The 18,801-nt window shown below is 43.4% G+C and overlaps 1 protein-coding gene across 1 annotated transcript; it reads left to right on the forward strand.

Moving 5' to 3' along the window:
- Nucleotides 1–2,327: 2,327 nt before the first annotated feature.
- On the forward strand, nt 2,328–16,260 carry gucy2cb (guanylate cyclase 2Cb; the record flags this gene model as incomplete). The annotated part of the gene is made up of 25 exons (XM_084485566.1): nt 2,328–2,502; nt 3,637–3,749; nt 4,763–4,830; nt 5,096–5,311; nt 5,654–5,775; nt 6,152–6,254; nt 6,533–6,647; nt 7,108–7,246; nt 8,505–8,586; nt 9,020–9,122; nt 9,269–9,328; nt 9,585–9,656; nt 9,737–9,841; nt 10,147–10,233; nt 10,739–10,871; nt 11,311–11,448; nt 11,754–11,842; nt 12,245–12,336; nt 12,543–12,701; nt 13,203–13,395; nt 13,952–14,126; nt 14,392–14,490; nt 14,954–15,048; nt 15,287–15,363; nt 16,065–16,260. 25 exons carry the CDS (start codon nt 2,328–2,330, stop codon nt 16,258–16,260), a joined length of 3,006 nt encoding a protein of 1,001 aa, XP_084341692.1.
- Between the last annotated feature and the right edge of the window lie 2,541 nt (nt 16,261–18,801).

Here is an 18,801-nt window from a genome sequence, read left to right on the forward strand (position 1 = left end):
TCATTTGAAGTAGCATTTTCCATAAGCCCTAATTTGTCACCATGATTGTGATTGGACATTGTAGTGATTGTTATGTTTGTTGTTACTTTGCCACGGATAAACCAGGGACACTGTAAGTCACGTTGGCTATACGTGTCTGCTAAATTACAAAACAGTAATAGATAAACCAGGGGACATTTTCATGTGTCTTCACAAGCACTTTTATGTCAAATCACTGTGACAATGTGTCTTGTCTCCTAGGGGAAATAAAAAAAAGTAATATAGCCAAATTGTGTGGAATTCCGTTTCTCTTCACATCACCACAACTGTTTTTTATTTGTAATTAAATGCACTGAAGGCAAAGTAAATAGTAATGAAACAATCATGTAAGGAAACCTTTTGTTGCCATTGACTACATAATAATTACTGTAAATGAACTAAGCGGCCTCATTAAGTACTTTATCGTGTGATTATGGTCCAATAAAAGGACCAACAAGGAAATTGGTAAATTCACAAGACACATACACACAGACAAATACACACACACACACACACACACACACACACACACACACACACACACACACACACACACACACACACACACACACACACACACACACACACACACACACACACGTGTGTGCCTGTGGGAAATTTGAGACATCACTCTGTGTGATTGTTAATTCGACCATTGATTAAAAGAGAGCTTTATTGAGTGAATATAAGCAGATATTACTGCTATTATATAATATAATCTGTGTGATGACTGTGTTTTGTGCATTTCTGTGACGTAGATAGTGATTATGATTGTGCACAGGTGTGTGCTCGTAGATTATGAGGTTTCATAGCTCACTGTATCTTTGTCTGTTTGTGTGTTTATGTGGTCGAACGATTGAATCCGGTCCACAAAATACACAAAGTGGGTTGTGATTTACAACCCTGCTGAAAGTGATACTTCTCCTTTACCAACACATCAGTTTCTTGTAGTACGCTCAGCGTTTTTGGAGCTTCATTTACAAATTCCTGTTTCAGCGTATGCAGCCAATAAACACAGGGGACATCGGCTTAGTCCCAGCCAAAAGGTTATGGGTTCAATCCCCACTGTTCCCATCGACCTAGGAATCCTTGAGCAAAATGCCCCAACCTACGTGCTCTATATCTGCATTCATCGTCAGTCACGTTGGCTATATGTGTCTGCTGAGTTAGAAAACAGTAATAGATAAAAAAAGACGTGTGTGGATGATACCTTGAACAGTCAATTAACAATAAAAGGGGAATAAGATCACACTATTTTTCAAAATACTTTTGTTTCATTTCATTCTCTACAATTGGCATAAGTCTGCGTACATCAGCGTGTGTTTACATTCGGATCTGCGTGCACAATAGGAGCCTGTTGGTGGGTTGTTGCTCTTGGGTCAATATGACACCATATCACACACCGCTTTATCAGTTCACAATAGAGAAAATCATAAATCAGTGTGTTTACCTCATTTATGACCCATGTGACCTTTGACTGACTGTTACTACCCTGCACTTCTCTGTTTTAGACAATTACGCTGTCTTCCTGAGTTTATCGCTTATTAATACTTTCTAAAGTCACACACCTTTAAACACACCAACACACATGCACGCACACACACACACACACACACACACACACAATTCCCAATAATTGTTTGGTGTGTGTGTGTGTGTGTGTGTGTGTGTGTGTGTGGGGGGGGGTGTTCCTTCATTTCATTAATTTAAGATAAAGGGTTTTCTTTAGATACAATCATTAAGATCTCACCCCTCTTTGTATAAAGGTGTGCGCTTTTATTGTTTGTTTTTTTCCTTTCTATCTTTTTTACACCTGTTGTCTCAGTAAAAGATCTTCGTCAGATTTTTATGGGTGACTTTTATTGGGCTTTCGACTCAAAACCCCACCTTGACGGTGCGCTCTTTGTGCCAATGCTGGTTGTACATTAACGACAACCTGCAATCAGAGAGATACAAACCAGACAGGAAGGCAGTTGTAGGCCTACGTGTGAAGGGCCAACAACTCTGTGGATTAGGGGCCTACTCAAGAAAGACCTATAAGCGACAGGACTACACGACTCTTGACTAGTCCGTGTGTATATATATAACACAAGCTCACAGTCACGATCAAACTTTTATTTTGACAGCGTATATCTTTCTACCTCGGACCAAATGGAATCCCGCTGAAACGACATGTTTAATATTGATGGATATTTACCATTATCGTTAGATGCGTTACATCTAAGGAAGACATCGATGGATGTATGAGTTTTCTCCAGGAGAGCAACAGGGCTGAATAACTTAAAATGGACGTGCGTTTGTGTCTCATAATGTCTACATTGGCTCTGGTGTTTGGCGCCAGTCAGAAGATCCAACATTGTAAGAATGGGAGCTTGATCAACGTGATCTTGATGAACGATGACGAGTCTCCCTGGAGTATGAAGTTTGTGGAGGGGAATGTCTTGGAGGCAATTGAGCTAAATTCCCAAATCAACGCTGCGGCTGGTAAGTGATTTTATAGTCCTGTTAAGCCTGGGCCTATTCCTTAACTTAACATATCTAAAATAATTAATTACGATATTTACCCATTGATTGTCCATTATCATTATCATTTGTCATTTACGAATATTTGGAACATAGTTAAAAAACATTTTATAGGCCTATTGTAATTGTCTCTGCAATGTCTCTGCACTGCATGTGACAATGAATGCACCTGTATACGTGTGTGTGTGTGTGTGTGTGTGTCATTTACTAATTTCTACTTAAAAATCTCTACTTAAAAAATCACAATCAATAATTAATCTTGAAAATAAACAACCGTTTTTTGAGATATAATTGTAAAATGTTGATGATGAAGGCATGCACTTTGAATGTAGATATATGGAGCCGAAGAAGACAAAAAACTAGCTTGTTTTTATTATTAAAAAATAATTTTCTAACTATAAAAAACATTAATCATAAAAACATCCTATGTTACTATTACAACATTTGATGCACACATAGCCTACTTTCTACTTACCTGAGGAAACAGGTAACCCCATTCTCTCTCATGCACTCCCATCCATTTTTGTATAAAAACCTTATTTAGTAGTTTTTGGCAAGACAATCAGCATACTCATCCAGCAACTTTGATTAGAGTCAAATAGCTGGAGTGCACTACAGTCCTCTACTGGAGAGAGAGAGAGAGAGAGAGAGAGAGAGAGAGAGAGAGAGAGAGAGAGAGAGAGAGAGAGAGAGAGAGAGAGAGAGAGAGCACAAAACAACAAACTTTATATACTATTATTTATATTATCATTATTATTATTATTATTTAAGTTGAAGGGTTACATCACCTATTCACATAATGACAAAGAACACACCAAACTTACAAAACACACACAATGTGCTAAAGGTAAAGAGGCAGCACACAAAGTATATAAATACAACAACTACTAGACTAGATACACATTTTGTCTGTCTGTGTCTGTCTGTCTTTCTATTTAGCTACCTATCCATCATACGTCAGAGAAGGCTGGATAGATAGTTTACATAAAAATAAAGGTCCTATTTAATGTTTAAGACGTTCAATATTTGAACAGAATTTGAATTTTTGAACAGCTGAACTTCCTGTGCTCTATTCTGTCTGTTGGCCACCATTAGATGTGAGCCAGAACCTCACAGCCCTCTTCAGCCCCTTCGACTCGCAGCTCTACCTGAAGAAAGGCTGTGCCAGCAGCACATGTGGGGGAGTGGAAACCATTAAGATCCTCAACGTGAGTGATCCCCACCTGGGGTCTGTTTAGTTACACGGACCAGTACCTCGAGCTGACGATTTCCCTAACTACAATGTAATCGTGGGCCAATCAGGGCAAACTGGCAAAACTGACACAGCGTCTCCAGGAGCAACTAGCAATAATGTTAACCTAAGTCTTTTTTTTAGCAGTTATTGCAGAAAATACACAATAACCTTAAGGGTTATGAGTAGGCACTAGCAAAATTTCTCGCCGGAAAAAACGTTTTCATTGTTTGGAACAGCGCACTGTGATGGCATGACATGTTTTATTACACTGATTGACTAAGTGAGTGATTATTCCCATTTACAGCCGCTGGCCAATCAGTTGCCAGCAGCCTGTTTACGTCACACAAAAGTACCTACTCCGCTCGCTTGGAACCTCGACGGAGGTAGTACAAAAAAAAGTACCCGGAACTAGGTACCGGGTACTTTTCTTGCCAATGGAAACGCAAAAAAAGGTGGGGCGAGTCGAGTCGAGTCGAGCTGGTACTGTCGGTGGAAAAGCGGCATAAAGGACTTTGTCCAGGTACTCTCGCCCCCTGAAATAGACGTGGGCGGGTGGACTATAATAATATCACAGACAATTGTAAGCAATGAGTTGGTATAATCGGTCAACTCACCCATCGGTGTATGAATGGGTGAATGTAATTGTAAAGCTTTTGAGTGGTCCCTTGTTAGAAAAACCCTCTATAAACACAGTCCATTTCACCATTGTGTGAAAATAGTATGGTTTACTTACAAAAGTATGGCGTAACATAGTCTAGTACAAATCCAAAATAGTTGTCGCTGTTGGACTTGCTGTCCTGTTATGATCGCACAGGGCCATTACAGTCATTGCAGTTTTCTTATGTTCTCAGTGTTTCCAAAGTCTGTTGTGACCTGATTGCCTCTGATATCCTGCCACAGTAAACACCTGATATGGTACATCCCTTTTCCCTAGCGCTGCATAGCCCAACAGGTCTGAGTGATGTCTGTCTGGCTCTTCTTCCACAGGACTCAGGGGAGGTGGGATGTGCCGTGCTGGGGCCCACCTGCACCTATGCCGTCGCACAGATGGTTGAGTAAGTGGTTCCCTATACCCTCTATTCTTGTCCTCCTGTTTCTCCACGATGCTCATGCCACCTCTCTCTCTCTCTCTCTCTCTCTTTCTCTCTCTCTCTCTCTCTCTCTCTCTCTCTCTCTCTCTCTCATCCCTCCCCTCTGTACACATCCTCTCACTCTCTCCACCCTCCCTATCCTTCCCCCCCCCCTTCACCCTGTGACTCCTATCTTTTCCCTGGTGATGCTCCGTGGTCCCGTGTCTCTCTGGGTGTGCACCCCCGCCAGCACGGAGATCGGTCTGCAGCTGAGCATGCCCATCATCTCCGCGGGTGGCTTTAGCATGACCTGCGACTTCAAGCCCAACTTGCAACGGGTCCTCCCGCCGGCGCGCAAGGTGTCCAACTTCTTCACCAAATTCTGGGAGTTCAACCACAAGGTGAAGCCCGCGTGGGACTCCACCTACCTCTACAAGAAGCAGGTCAACACCGAGGACTGCTTCTGGTGAGCGGGATTGGATTTGTCTTTGTTTGTCTATCTGTCTGTCTGTCTCTGTTTGTCTATCTGTCTGTCTGTGTCTGTTTGTCTGGATCGGTCTGTCTGTCTGTATGTATCGGCCCATCAGTCTGTCAGTTTGTCTGTGTCTGTCTGTCTGTCTGTCCATCCGTCCGTCCATCTGTCCTATCATACGTCAGGCTGGGCTGGATCTACACTTCAAACCGCCTGCCTGTAGACCTCCCTGAGCCACATCACCCTAAGCTGCTCACTAACAGAGAGTCTACAGAGGGGCTGGGGGTGTCCGCTGAACGAGCCGATAGTACAACCATTCCTCAACCTTGTGTGCAGGTATATGAACGCCCTGGAGGCTGTCACATCAGACTTCTATAGAGCTGTTCATCCTCAGGTTCTTCGTCGGGCGTGGGAGCTGCAATCAAAGCTGCGCCACTCCCAAAACAGGACCAGCAACTGTGAGTCCGCAATGTTGCTCAATGGCACAAAGCTGATTTGTTGTGATATTTGAATCCAACACAAATACATATTAGATATTTGCACTGTTGTTGCATATTTTTGTTGAAGTCGTAATGTTTAAGATTAAGCCCCTCCCAGTTAGTTGGTGGGAGTCCCCGCCTGAAGTTTGCAGGAGCGTTTCCCTGTCGTTGCCTAATCACGATTTAAACACAAAACAAATGCAGCAGCACTGTTGTCCGAGGTTCCTGTAGAACAGAGCCACGGGACGCGTCCACCGCCTCTCACTTTGGATCAAAGCATCTGCTCAATGTAAACATGGACCTACATTCAGCTCCGCTCAAGAGTCTATCGCTGTCACTTCTGATTGGTCGGCAGTGTTCATCGCGTGCGGATCCCCGGCTGACATGCAGGAGATGAAGAACAACACGGCGGGGGCCAACAACAACAACATCCTCTTCATGCTCATCGACCTTTACAAGTCAGTCCTTCCTCTCAGCCTCTTTCCCTCTGTTTCTTCACTCCTTCAGCCTGCACAAAACACACACACACACACACACACACACACACACACACACACACACACGCACACGCGTTCACAAACTCACTCATACTCACAAGGCAAGCTACAGCTTGCAAGTGTTTAGTGCTTCATGTCAGTCAGAGTCGAAGGCAAAGAGCCGAACGCACACGACGGTGTGAGTACAGTTGCTAGGTGTCCCCTAACGCTGTGTCTCTGGGTCACCTGGTTCACTACAGTGATCAGTATTACAGAAACGCCACGTCCATGCCCTTCATGGAGAACGTGTTGGTGCTGACCATGCCGAACACCAGGCAATACACTGTGGAAATGGACCTGGGCGATAACACCACGGTGGTGAGAGCAGCACCGTTTAACATTCAAATGGTTTTATTGATGGTTTCCCTGTTTGACTGATTCATTGGTTTTATACTGTGTATCTACTAGTAAATGTGTTTAAAAGCACAAACTTGACCTATTTTTTGAAAATAGGTCAAGTTTGTGCTTTTAAACACATTTACTGATTCACTGATTTCATAGTGTGCGGAAATGTACAAGTAAATGTAAATTTTAAAAGCTCGGACCAACTGGACTTTTTTCAAAAGAAATAGTATTCTCTGCAAAGCAACTGCAACGTTTTCCCCGATTTTATAGATAATTTAGTTTTTAATTATTTATCTATTCTTCATTTTCTAATGTGTAGGCGAGCTACTCTTACACTTAGGAGTGAGTTGTGACGACGGAGTAGTGGGTTGTTATGTTGTAATGATGGTTGTGATTTGACATTGATTCTGTATTTTTCGGTCCTGTCCAGATGAATGACTACATGGCAGCTTATCATGACTCAGTGCTCCTCATCGGGGAGGTGATGAGGAAGATCTGGGGAGAACTTGGAGAAGGCAGTGACATGCAGTCGATCAATCACAGCTACTTCAGGAACATCACCTTTTATGGTAAGAATGTGGACAGAGAAATAAAAGATTTGTAAAATTTGTATTTTATATCGACACACCAATAACATCACCTGACACAAAAATAACATAGAACAGGACAGGTTATTCTTTAGTTTAACTGATACAGTGATATAAGCATTTAAGTTAAAATAAAGATGTTTACAATTGTTGTGCACCTAGGGTTGCCTAGGTGCACTAGACTGAAACAAATCATGTCAAATTCAAATTACATACTTTGTATTATTTAATTATATATTTAAATGTAGAAATACAGAAAAATGGAAACCACCATCCCATGATTGTAGACATTCTACATTGGGCATTCATTTGTCATTGCTGAGGGCAGGGTCAAGTTGAGGCGCTATATTGCCTGTTGTGCTGCTAGCGGAGGAGGTTTGTTGTGGTTGATCTCCTGCCTCACCTGTCCAGGTAAGGGTGGGACCTACAATCTGGACGAGCATGGGGACAGGGATGTGACATTCTCAGTCATTTACACAACCAAACAGCATAAGGTAACTTGTGGGACGATCTGTAATATTCAGATAAGAATTATTGTTATTTTATTATGTATAGGCCTAACTAACAGAGGTGTGATAGTAGGGGCGAGTGCAGGTGTATCTCATCACATTACCGTGGGCACTGGCATGGCTACAGACCTGTAGTTCACTTAATGAGCCTCTGCTTTCTTTGTCCCTATATAACACTTCTGTGATAAAGGTCTATTCACCTATTAGCCTATTAAAAGTCATCGTGAAAATCTTTGTGCTTTTATGTCATGAACGTTTTTGAGCATGTTGTCATGTGATTTTTTTTTAGTATGGAACTTTATTCACATTCAACACGGCGGACAATATCACCAAACTGAACACTTCAAACCCCACTTTTATCTGGGGGAATAAACTTCTGTACGCTACGCCATACCGAGGTATGTGCACACACACACACACACACACACACACACACACACACACACACACTCACACACACACACCAGATCATTAGCAGATCAAACTCCAGACTGATAAGTGTTTTTATGGGCTACAAATGGCGCAATGATATGTTGGTGTCATAAAATGGAGAAATAAGAAGAAGGTGAATGTTTTCTTGAAAATCTTCTTTTCTGTTGGGACTTTGATGTTATTATTTAACTTTTGCATGTTTGCATGTTATATACTGTGTACCCCTGTCTCCTAGCAACAACTAAACAGATTCTCCTTTTCTTCTTCTTCTTCTCCTCTCTGGCTGTCGACCCCCCCAGTAATGAGTACTAATGACATCATCGTCATCGTTCTGTCGGTTACCATGGTAGTGGTGGCCACCATTGCCTTCATCTTTTACAGGTTAGCAACAGCCAATGGAATAAGGTCAAGTCAATGAGGTCAAGAAGACCAATGCGGGTGTGTGTCATCGCAGTGCTATTGGCTGATAATATAACCTTGATGATGGTGATGAAACAGTATGTTTACATGAACAATACTAAGCCAATCAGGTAAAGACAATCATTGGAATTGTTCCATTAAGCCAGTTGATTTATCCCCAGAGCATACTACACCAAGCAATCATTATTCATTGTAGTTCACCTCTATTAAACTTCCGATTAGGACACTCACTTAAATGAGTGGCAATGTAAACGCGGTAATTAGTGTGTCAATACCTTAATGGGCTATTGCCTTGTTCTGATTAATCAGCCTTAAGCTAACCAATGTGGGGATGGGTTAGTTGGGTTAGATGGGTTAGTTATTAATGTGTGTGTGTGTGTGTGTGTGTGTCCAGACAGAACCGGCGGGAGCGTCGGACCAGGAAGAGGTGGTCCCACATCCCGTCCGACCGCATCACACTGATGGAGCAGAAGGAGCACAACGTTATCTCCCTCAAGGTTGGAGGTCACAGGGTCACAGGGCTCACCCTGGAGTAAAATAGAGAGGAGATCCCCTCAAAGTGATAAGATGGGAGAGGGTGCACTGCCCCCCAGGAGTAAAAGTGAGCATGTCTTTTATACTTTGATCTTTTCTGCCCGTTTAGATTGACGATGAGAGGAAAGAGCAGACTTACAAGATCCGTTGTGGACGCTATGACAAAAAGGTAATTAAAACACTTAAAACAATTAGCTAAACTCCACACACACCTGAATGAATACATGAGTACAAAAACAAATTAAGATGTAGTGATGATTCATTCATTAGTTGATCCAATGAAAATAAATCAATTGTATTTGTAATCACAAATACAATTTGTTTCATACACCAAATGATTAATCGATTGAGCAATCGATAATTTCAGCCCTGTAAATCAATGTTTATCAGTAAGTGCAATTCTGATACCCTTGCCATGGTTTCAGGTTGTTATTCTAAAGGAGCTGAAGCACTCAGATGGGAACTTTGACGAGTCACAGAGAATTGAGCTGAACTCCGTAAGACACACACACACACACACACACACACACACACACACGTGAGTCAGTGAGCAGCTCTGTATGGCTGTTCCCACCAGATGCTGCTGATTGACTACTACAACCTGACCAAGTTCTACGGCACGGTGAACCTGGAGCAGGGGGTGTTCGCTGTGCTGGAGTACGGAGAGAGGGGCTCCCTCAGGGTGAGTGGGGGTCACATGGGCGCAGTTCGCCCTCGCCGACCAATGCTCAGTTAGGAATCTCGTTAAGCAAAAAAGACCATCGGAGGCAGCCAGTATTTGTGCTTTTATGTCATGAATGTGTTTCTTTAAATCGTATGCTGGGGAGAGATGCTTACATATCAAAACATTTTCATAATTTTTTGTGTGAAAAATTTGGTGTAGTGTCCTGCAAGAGTCTCCTCCTCTTAACCTGTGTGGCCTGGCGTACAGTACAGGAGAATCTGCCGCTTATCATTTATCTTCCTTCCATTGATCCGCCTCCTCAGTACGTGCTGAACGACAAGGTGTCCTACCCAGAAGGGACTTTCATGGACTGGGAGTTCAAGATCTCTGTGATGTACGACATCAGCAAGGTAACGGACAAGCTGTTTTGATGCCAACAGAGAGTCGTTTTTTGTACAGCTGAAGGCTGCGTGTGAATCTACGTCATATGGAAGTGCGTCATAGTGATCCCACGAGAGAGCCATAGGTCATATGTTCAGAGTGCAATTTAAATACAAGTAGTCCTGTCCGAGCTGAACAAACCCTTATGTCACCACCAACATCTTTCCTTTGACCCAACCAACCTGGAAATTATTAGCCTTAACTTGGTGTGGTGATAATAGGAGGGTAATAGGAGCCCAGATTTAATTCTGAACAATCGTATCCAAAGAATCTTTCTTTATTGTTATTCCTCCTAAAACAAATACTTTATTATTAGGCTATTCTCTAGTAAAAGTAAAAGAAACAACCATTTTATGTATGTATTTACCTAGTATTCACAATCATGAACCGTACCTCATCCGCAAACCAAAAGCGATGTGCTGTAAAACCCTGACTGCTCTGTGTCTTCAGTACGACTCTTTGCCTCCTTTGCAGGGAATGTCCTACCTCCACGCCAGCAACATACAGGTCCACGGGCGGCTCAAGTCCACCAACTGTGTGGTGGACAACCGCATGGTAGTGAAGATCACCGACTTTGGCTGCAACACCATCCTCAGCCCCGGCAGAGGTAGGAGCGACGTTGGAGCCAAACGGAAGAGAAAATGAAAGAAAGAGAAAATGTTATTGTGATCGATAAAAGATGTCAGGAGCTTTACACGGAGCAGGAAGTGACGTCAGAATGAGCGTTATGGGCGAGAGAAAGGGCAGGACTTCAGAGCATCGCTCGGTTGGAGCGTTCTCCGTTCCATGTTTGACATATTGTTTAGTAAAACGACTCCATTTTTAATCTCCCTGTCTTCGATGTTGCCCGGTAAACTGGAGTGCATCGCTACAAAGGAAGTAAGAGACGGTAATGCTGCTTCTCTGCCTAAGTAGGAAGTATTGGAGGCTGTTGTTGGCATGGTTGCTTTAGATTCACCTGTGACCCATTATGTCTTCTTCTCTTTTACCCCACCTCCTCCTCCTCCTCCTCCTCCTCCACACTGTGTGGCCCCGCTCCCGACCAGACCTGTGGACGGCCCCTGAGCACCTGCGGCAGGAGGGTATCTCCCAGAAGGGAGACGTCTACAGCTTCGCCATCATCGCCCAGGAGATTGTCCTCCGCAAGAGCACCTTCTATACAGAGGGCTGCTCTGAACGGGCAGGTCTCTCTCTCTCTCACTTCTCTCTCCTCTCTGTCTCTCTCTGTCTCTTTCTCTGTCTCTCTGTCTCTCACTTCTCTCTCTCACTCTCTCTCTTTCTCTGTCTCTCTCTCTTTCTCTGTCTCTTTCTGTCTCTCTCTCTCTGTCTCTTTCTGTCTCTCTCTCCCACTCTCGCTCTCACTCTCTCTCTCTCTCTCTCTGTCTGTCTGTCTGTCTGTCTGTCTGTCTTCCTTTCTTTCAATTTCTCAGCCAAGTAATAATTTAAATAGTACTATAACATTAGTGCTACTCCATGTGTGTCCTAACAGAGAAGTTGTCCAGGGTGCAGGATCCTGACATAATCTCGTACTTCAGACCTGATCTGAATTTCCACACTGCATCGGAAAAAGAACTAGAGGTGTGTGTGTGGGGGGGAGGGGGGGATACATTAGCTAGTGCAGGAATAACCATTATTATAAAGCATTAGTGCAAGGGTGTGTATCCCTAAGCCTATTAAATAATGTATCAATTACTAGCCTAGCTAACATGAACCCCATTACCTTGGCTTAGATAACTTGAACACAATTAGTTAACAGTATTAGTTGTACTAGTATTACTAGACCATTAGTTAATTAATGGTTAATTAATGTACCCATACCCAGTTAAAGTGTATGCCTCTGTGTGTGTGTGTGTGTGTGTGTGTGTGTGTGTGTGTGTGTGTGTATGTGTGTGTGTGTGTGTGTGTGTGTGTGTGTGTGTGTTTGTCTCTTTCTTTTATATATGTATGTTATATATATATGACGCTTGCTCCATGTTGCAGGTGTACCGGTTAATACAAACCTGTTGGGAGGAGGATCCAGAGAAAAGACCGGATTTCAAAAAGGTTGAAAATTGTTTTGGGAAGATCTTCAGGTATATTCCTCCTTTATTTCATTAACTTAATGCAAATAGATCGACCATGATCACTTTATCAGAATAAACAGACACCCAATCAAAGGTTTTCCTTCTCTTTCATTATCTTTCTGCTCATTCCCCTCTCTCAATCTTCCCTCCTCTGCTCTCCTTGTGACCCCCATCCCTCCCCTCCTTCCTCCCTTCTCCCTCCCTCCCTCCCACAGTAACCTTCACAGCAAGGACAACGAGAGCTACATGGACAACCTGATCCGCCGGCTGCAGATGTACTCCAAGAACCTGGAGCTCCTGGTGGAGGAGAGGACCGCCCTCTACAAGGCAGAGCGGGACCGGGCCGACTGCCTGAACTACATGCTGCTCCCTGGGTGGGTTCAGGACCAGGGGGGGGTCCCTCCTCTGCTGGGGTTGTCTTTAGACCACCCCTGCCCTGTGGTTGGACGGGGCAAGGGGGCGCTGTTGTTATAGTTTATGTTTCTGTCAATGTTTGTAAAGTGGCAAGCATATGCTTTTATTAGATTGTCGACTGTGTCCTTCTGTCCTGTCTGTCTCTCCCTCTTCCTGTTTGTCCGTTGATCTCTCTTCCTGTCTGTCGGTCCGTCTCTGTGTCTGTCTTTTTGTCTATCTGTCTGTCTCTCCGTCCGTCTCTTATCGATTCATCCGTCTTACTGCTGTCTGTCTGTCCGTCTATCTTTCCAATCCATCTCTGCCTTACATATGTCCCATATATATGTCCCATATGTCCCATATATATGTCCCATATGTCCACCATCCGTCCATCCATCTCTCCATCTCTCCATCTCTCCCTCCATCTCTCCATCTCTCCATCCCTCCCTCTCTATATCCCCCCCCCCCCCCCCCCCCTCCAGGCCGGTGGTGAAGAGTCTGAAGGCGACGGGGGTGGTGGAGCCGGAGCTGTATGACGAGGTGACGGTGTACTTCAGCGACGTGGTGGGCTTCACCACACTGTGCCAGTACTCCACCCCCATGGAGGTGGTGGACATGCTGAGTGACATCTACAAGGGCTTCGACAGTGTGCTGGACCACCACGACGTCTACAAGGTAGCTCGGCCCCCACGGCCCCCACGGCCCAGGGCCTCCAAGCTGGGGGCCGCCACTTACTGAGTGCTGAGTGCGGATGGTTCACATGTTATTCATTTGACATTTTTTTGCAACCATTGCCTTTTCTTCGAGGATTCACCCAGCAATTGTAAATGTAGGGTTAATCCTGCACTTTGAATATTCTATGAATATCTTTACTGCACCAACAGTAATATATTGTTTCTCTTTCTTCTGACAAATGTACTTATGTACAGTAAGTCATTATGGATAAAAGCTAAATGCCCTAAATGTAAATGTTATGAAGACTTTTATTAGTCCTCAATGATAGGGCAATTGTTGTAAAAAAAAAAAGCCTGTAATTGTTATTAGAGGTTTGGTATCAAGGTGCTGTTCATGCCACTTCCAGAGAGTGAAGAAGACAAACATGTACATTTACAAATCGAACAACCCTTGCAATGGGAGTGTAAACCTCCTAGCATTGAGCTTCACTCATTCTTCCACTTCGCATATTCAAACCCCGTAACTAAACTGTGGCCGTGGTGACGGTGGTTGTCAGGTGGAGACCATCGGCGACGCCTACATGGTGGCGTCGGGGCTGCCCAAGCGCAACGGGGACCGCCATGCGGTGGACATCTGCCGCATGGCGCTGGACATCCTGTCCTTCATGGGCTCCTTCCAGCTCAGACACCTGCCCGGCATCCCCGTCTGGATACGCATCGGCGTGCACTCAGGTGAGCTGGGGGCGGGACAGGGGAGCTGGGGGCGGGACAGGGGAGCTGGGGGCGGGACAGTGATGGTGGGGGCGGGACTGATGTGGGGGCGGGACAGGGGAGGGGGGCGGGCCTTATGTGTGTGTGCTGATCTGTTTTGTGTCAGGATGTGAAGCGTCAACTATAGTTGGTTTTTATTACATTGTGTGTGTGCGCGTGTGCGTGTGTGTGTGTGTGTGTGTGTGCGTGTGCGTGCGTGCGTGCGTGTGTGTTTGTGTGTGTGCAGGTTCGTGTGCTGCAGGAGTGGTGGGGATGAAGATGCCCCGATATTGTTTATTTGGGGACACGGTGAACACCGCCTCGCGCATGGAGTCTACAGGACACCGTAAGCACCTTCATATAGACATGATAATATATATATATATATATATATATATATATAATATACTTATGCATAGTAGAGTCTGCAGCATGAGAGAGTATACATCTGTATGCTATTTTATCATACAGATATATGATCAAATATATATAAATATTATACTTTAATATTTAATATTATACTACTTATACATACTAGAGTCTACATGGAGCATGGAGTCTACGGGACACTGAAAACACATTCATATAGATATAATATATATAACTTACATACATACTACAGTGTACAGTATGGAATCCACAGGGAACTGTATGAACAATCATGTGTATAAGTATACCTCCGATGGACGGACAAGCAGACTTCAGTCTACTATACTCGTAAACACTATGTATATATTGTATATACTACAGCCTGCTGTGGATGCACGTCTTCCTGTGTCTTCTCACTAAACAAAACGTGTGCGCCCCAGCCCTCAGGATCCACGTAAGCGAACCCACCATCAAGATCCTGAGGAGGACCGGCTGCCAGTTTGAGTATGAGCTCAGAGGGGAGACCGTCCTCAAGGTACGCGTGCGCTTCTCAAACAGCTAGGGGGACATGGCTGGACAGGTGGATGGAGATAGAGACAGAGAGATACAGAGACACAGATAGACAGATATGCAGATAAAGAGAGAGACAGCTGGAGAGATTGGTAGATAGTAGACTGAACAAAGAGCAAGAATGGTACCTGCCAGGTATTATCTAAGAATACAATGTCATAAACGTGTGTGTGTGTGTGTGTGTGTGTGTGTGTGTTACACAGGGTAAGGGCACAGAATCTACCTACTGGTTGACGGGCGAGTCCGGCGAGGATTATGACCTGCCGACACCTCCGACCACGTAGGTCATCACTTCCTGTTCCTGCTCTCCTCAGCAGTTCTCACACACACACACACACACACACACACACACACACACACACACACACACACACACACACACACACACCATATATTATCAGAGTGCACAAAGAGTGCAGCAATGTCACGTACTCCATGATAATCCAATCTATATTATTTTTGGTCAGTTCGTTTGGGCCAGGCACTTTGATAATATATCTGATTGATAACGACCGGATAAAGTTGCATCATTACATGGGAAAGTGTTTAACCTTTAAACTGTTGGGTTATAAACGTGGAACACTGGAAGCATCGTCATTATCCTTATCCCTGTGGTCTCTCCTTTTACTCTGTGGACTACACTCATTTAGGGGGGAACTAGTCACTTGTTTGATTTGACAGTGGATGGATGTTTCTTTATCATTTCAAATCATTTTGACAAAACTGATAATTGCATTCAAAAAGTCACAAATGCACTTTGGTTATGTTGTTGTATAGATGTAGCATTGTCAAATTGCTTTTTACTGTTATTGTATTTTCATATTTATGCTCTAAAGTCGTAAAGTCGTATAGCTCAACTGTTGTCGTATAGTTGTCATATTTATGAAATATAGTTGGTATATTGTCATATTTATGCTGTTGTAGTGATGACGTGTTTTTGTCTTATTGGCGTTCGATAATGTTGTCGTCTTGTTGCCATAGTGAGAACTTCCAGCGGCTACGGCAGCACCTGGCCCAGATGATTCTAGAATGTGTGGAGCGGCGTTCCGTGAGCTCCATCAGGAAGAGGACGACGCAGCCGGTGAGGCGGAAGAAGATGGAGCAGGAAGTGGAGCGCTATCAGCCCGAGTACCTCCACCTGGCCACTGTGGAGAACACCCTGAGCACCTTTCTCTGAGCCCTACTGATGAACCCTGTAGCTAACTCACCATAACTAACCGACCCTGACTAGCTCACCCTAAGCAGAGCTGCTGTACCTCAGCTCTGAACTGTATCCGACCATACCATTTTAAAGATCCACCTGATCGCACACACCATACCACACAAACCCCGCTCAGTACAAGGTCAGGTAAAGACAATAACCTGGTTCAAGTTTGGGCAGCTCAGCAATCCATAATTAAATGTCATATAATTATTTCTAAATCTGACATGGCCGTTATCATCTGTTTGATTAAGGTTCAAAGAGGTCAGCTTGGATCAATCCAACTGACCAGAATGTTTCTTTTAATGCTTAGTCCAGCTACACAGACAAGAATTCTGTCACTCAATACTGTGCATTTAGTATTATTTCTGTTACCTTTACTCTTTCATTAGAATATGTTAAGCTGTGTTGTCCTTTGGTATTCCTATATTTGCTAAATGAATGTGTTATTTTGCATGTAAATCATAATTGCCATTGTAAAGTCTAATATATTTGTAGCAGAGACAAGCCTACCTGACGCTCGTGTGAAGATCACAGCAAATTGTTGTAAAGAAACAAACGTAACCATTTCTACTTTATAAACAAAAGATAGAACAACTTTATTTTGTTGAGGGTGACATTCACTTACAATAAATAATTTAACCTCACCCTGGCCATGTATTGTGGAGATCATTGTACATGGTACATTACATCAGTTGGTTTCATGAAGTGACACAGCGGTTACAGGAAGTGATAGATTCAGAAAGTGACAGAACTTGTAACATTTAGCTTGAGGCGATAAAGAGTCCAACGTTAGCACTCTGTACAATCACATTGGTTGCATGGGCACGTCCTATTTTTGCAGTGTTCTAAGGGAAAAATCCAGCACAACATATTGATTAATTTCTTTATTTTGTATTTGTCTGACACAGCTCGCTCACTTAAGAGGCCACTGTGCAGTCGACTTGATTAAAAAGGACAGTTGTACATGTTGAGTTGGACGTAAAAAGACACGGAACGAAAGTACAGCTTAAGTCAGACGCGATAATCATCAGACATGGTCAAAAATTCAATGTGGTTCCACTAGCTCTACCAGAGAGTGGGCCGCGTTCCATATACAGTGAATTGAGTAGGCCTACTGCCATTATAAAATGGAGAAAGTGGACGCTTGACACATAAACGGACGGATTTATATTAAAAAAGGATAACTAGGCCTATACATGATTTGAACACACGGCCTGATTTTTGCAGAGTTTAAAACTTGGCTACTTAGTCAAAATAATAGTGAACTGAACAAAAATAAGTATCAAACATTCACGTGAATCAAATGAAGAAATTGAAATGTACTTAAAAGAAAACACCAACCAAACAAAGCACAGTAAATAGTGTCAAATATAAACGACGAACATAATACATTCCCTAATAATAAATAAACTTGTAAACAAATAATAAAAAAACAACAACCATAATAAGGCATGAGCTTTTTGAACTGTACAGCGTTGAGACGTTCCATAACAGGTGTTAGCCCGCTCTATCCATGCACCCGTGCGTCACCTTGTCTGTGGGTCTCCTATGGAGACCTGAAGCGGTGACCCAACAACCACCGTCGGAGAAAGCAATCTGACTAAAAAGTTGCTACGCGACTGCTTTGAGCCAAGTTGCAGTCAAGCATCTTCAAACTTCCCATCGCAAACCCATCCTGTAGTACTCCCCTGATAACACCATTGCGTTTAGCTTGTATACACTTTTTTGCTGCGTAAAATCAAGGCACACTATGATCCATAAAAACCCCACAAACAAATGAAATGCAAAAACAGTGATGCCCTGTCCGTTTTGTTCTATTATCTCTAAAAAGGAAATAAATTGGCTGCAGCATGAGTCCTAACTCGTTCTAAAAACGATTTCTCTCTGAACATAAACATCAATGAGAAATGTAGTGTTGGTAATGCTTTAAGGGACCATAAACTGGAATGTTGGTATTATAACAATACCATTCACGCACACAAGAAAGACACCCTCAGCCATGGACAGATGAAGTCACTCACTCGCATCAGAGACAAATACAATTCCCCTGGGGATTATCCGTAAGAATATCTCATGGGGTGAAACAAAGCTTAGCTCCTCTTACCCTAGATTGTCTGTCATAATACTGATTGCCTATTGCTTTTACTAGATAGCACATGTGGAGTAGCCTATCTTTTGCTCTAGACGAAAAAGAGCAAAAGATAAATGTGCCAATTTACCCTGATGACTGTAGTGGACATAGCTGACCAGCAGGGGGCAGGCATGAAACGCTAATGAATGGGCCTACTCCCAACTAATAAACATGTTGTCTTATCACTACATTCCTTTGTGTAGAATGAGGCAACATATAATATATACAATTATATATATACATACAATCTGCCATATGCAGGTGTACAGTTAAAAATATATAGGAAAGTTACGTGTCTGCCCCCAAACAAACATGAAACAACGACAGGGACAGTATACGAGTGGCCATACTAAACGACTACGAACCGTCAGCCTTCTTCTAGT

The sequence above is a fragment of the Micromesistius poutassou genome (assembly GCF_964030765.1).
Source record: "Micromesistius poutassou genome assembly, chromosome: 21".
In the NCBI taxonomy this organism is placed as follows: Eukaryota; Metazoa; Chordata; class Actinopteri; order Gadiformes; family Gadidae; genus Micromesistius; species Micromesistius poutassou.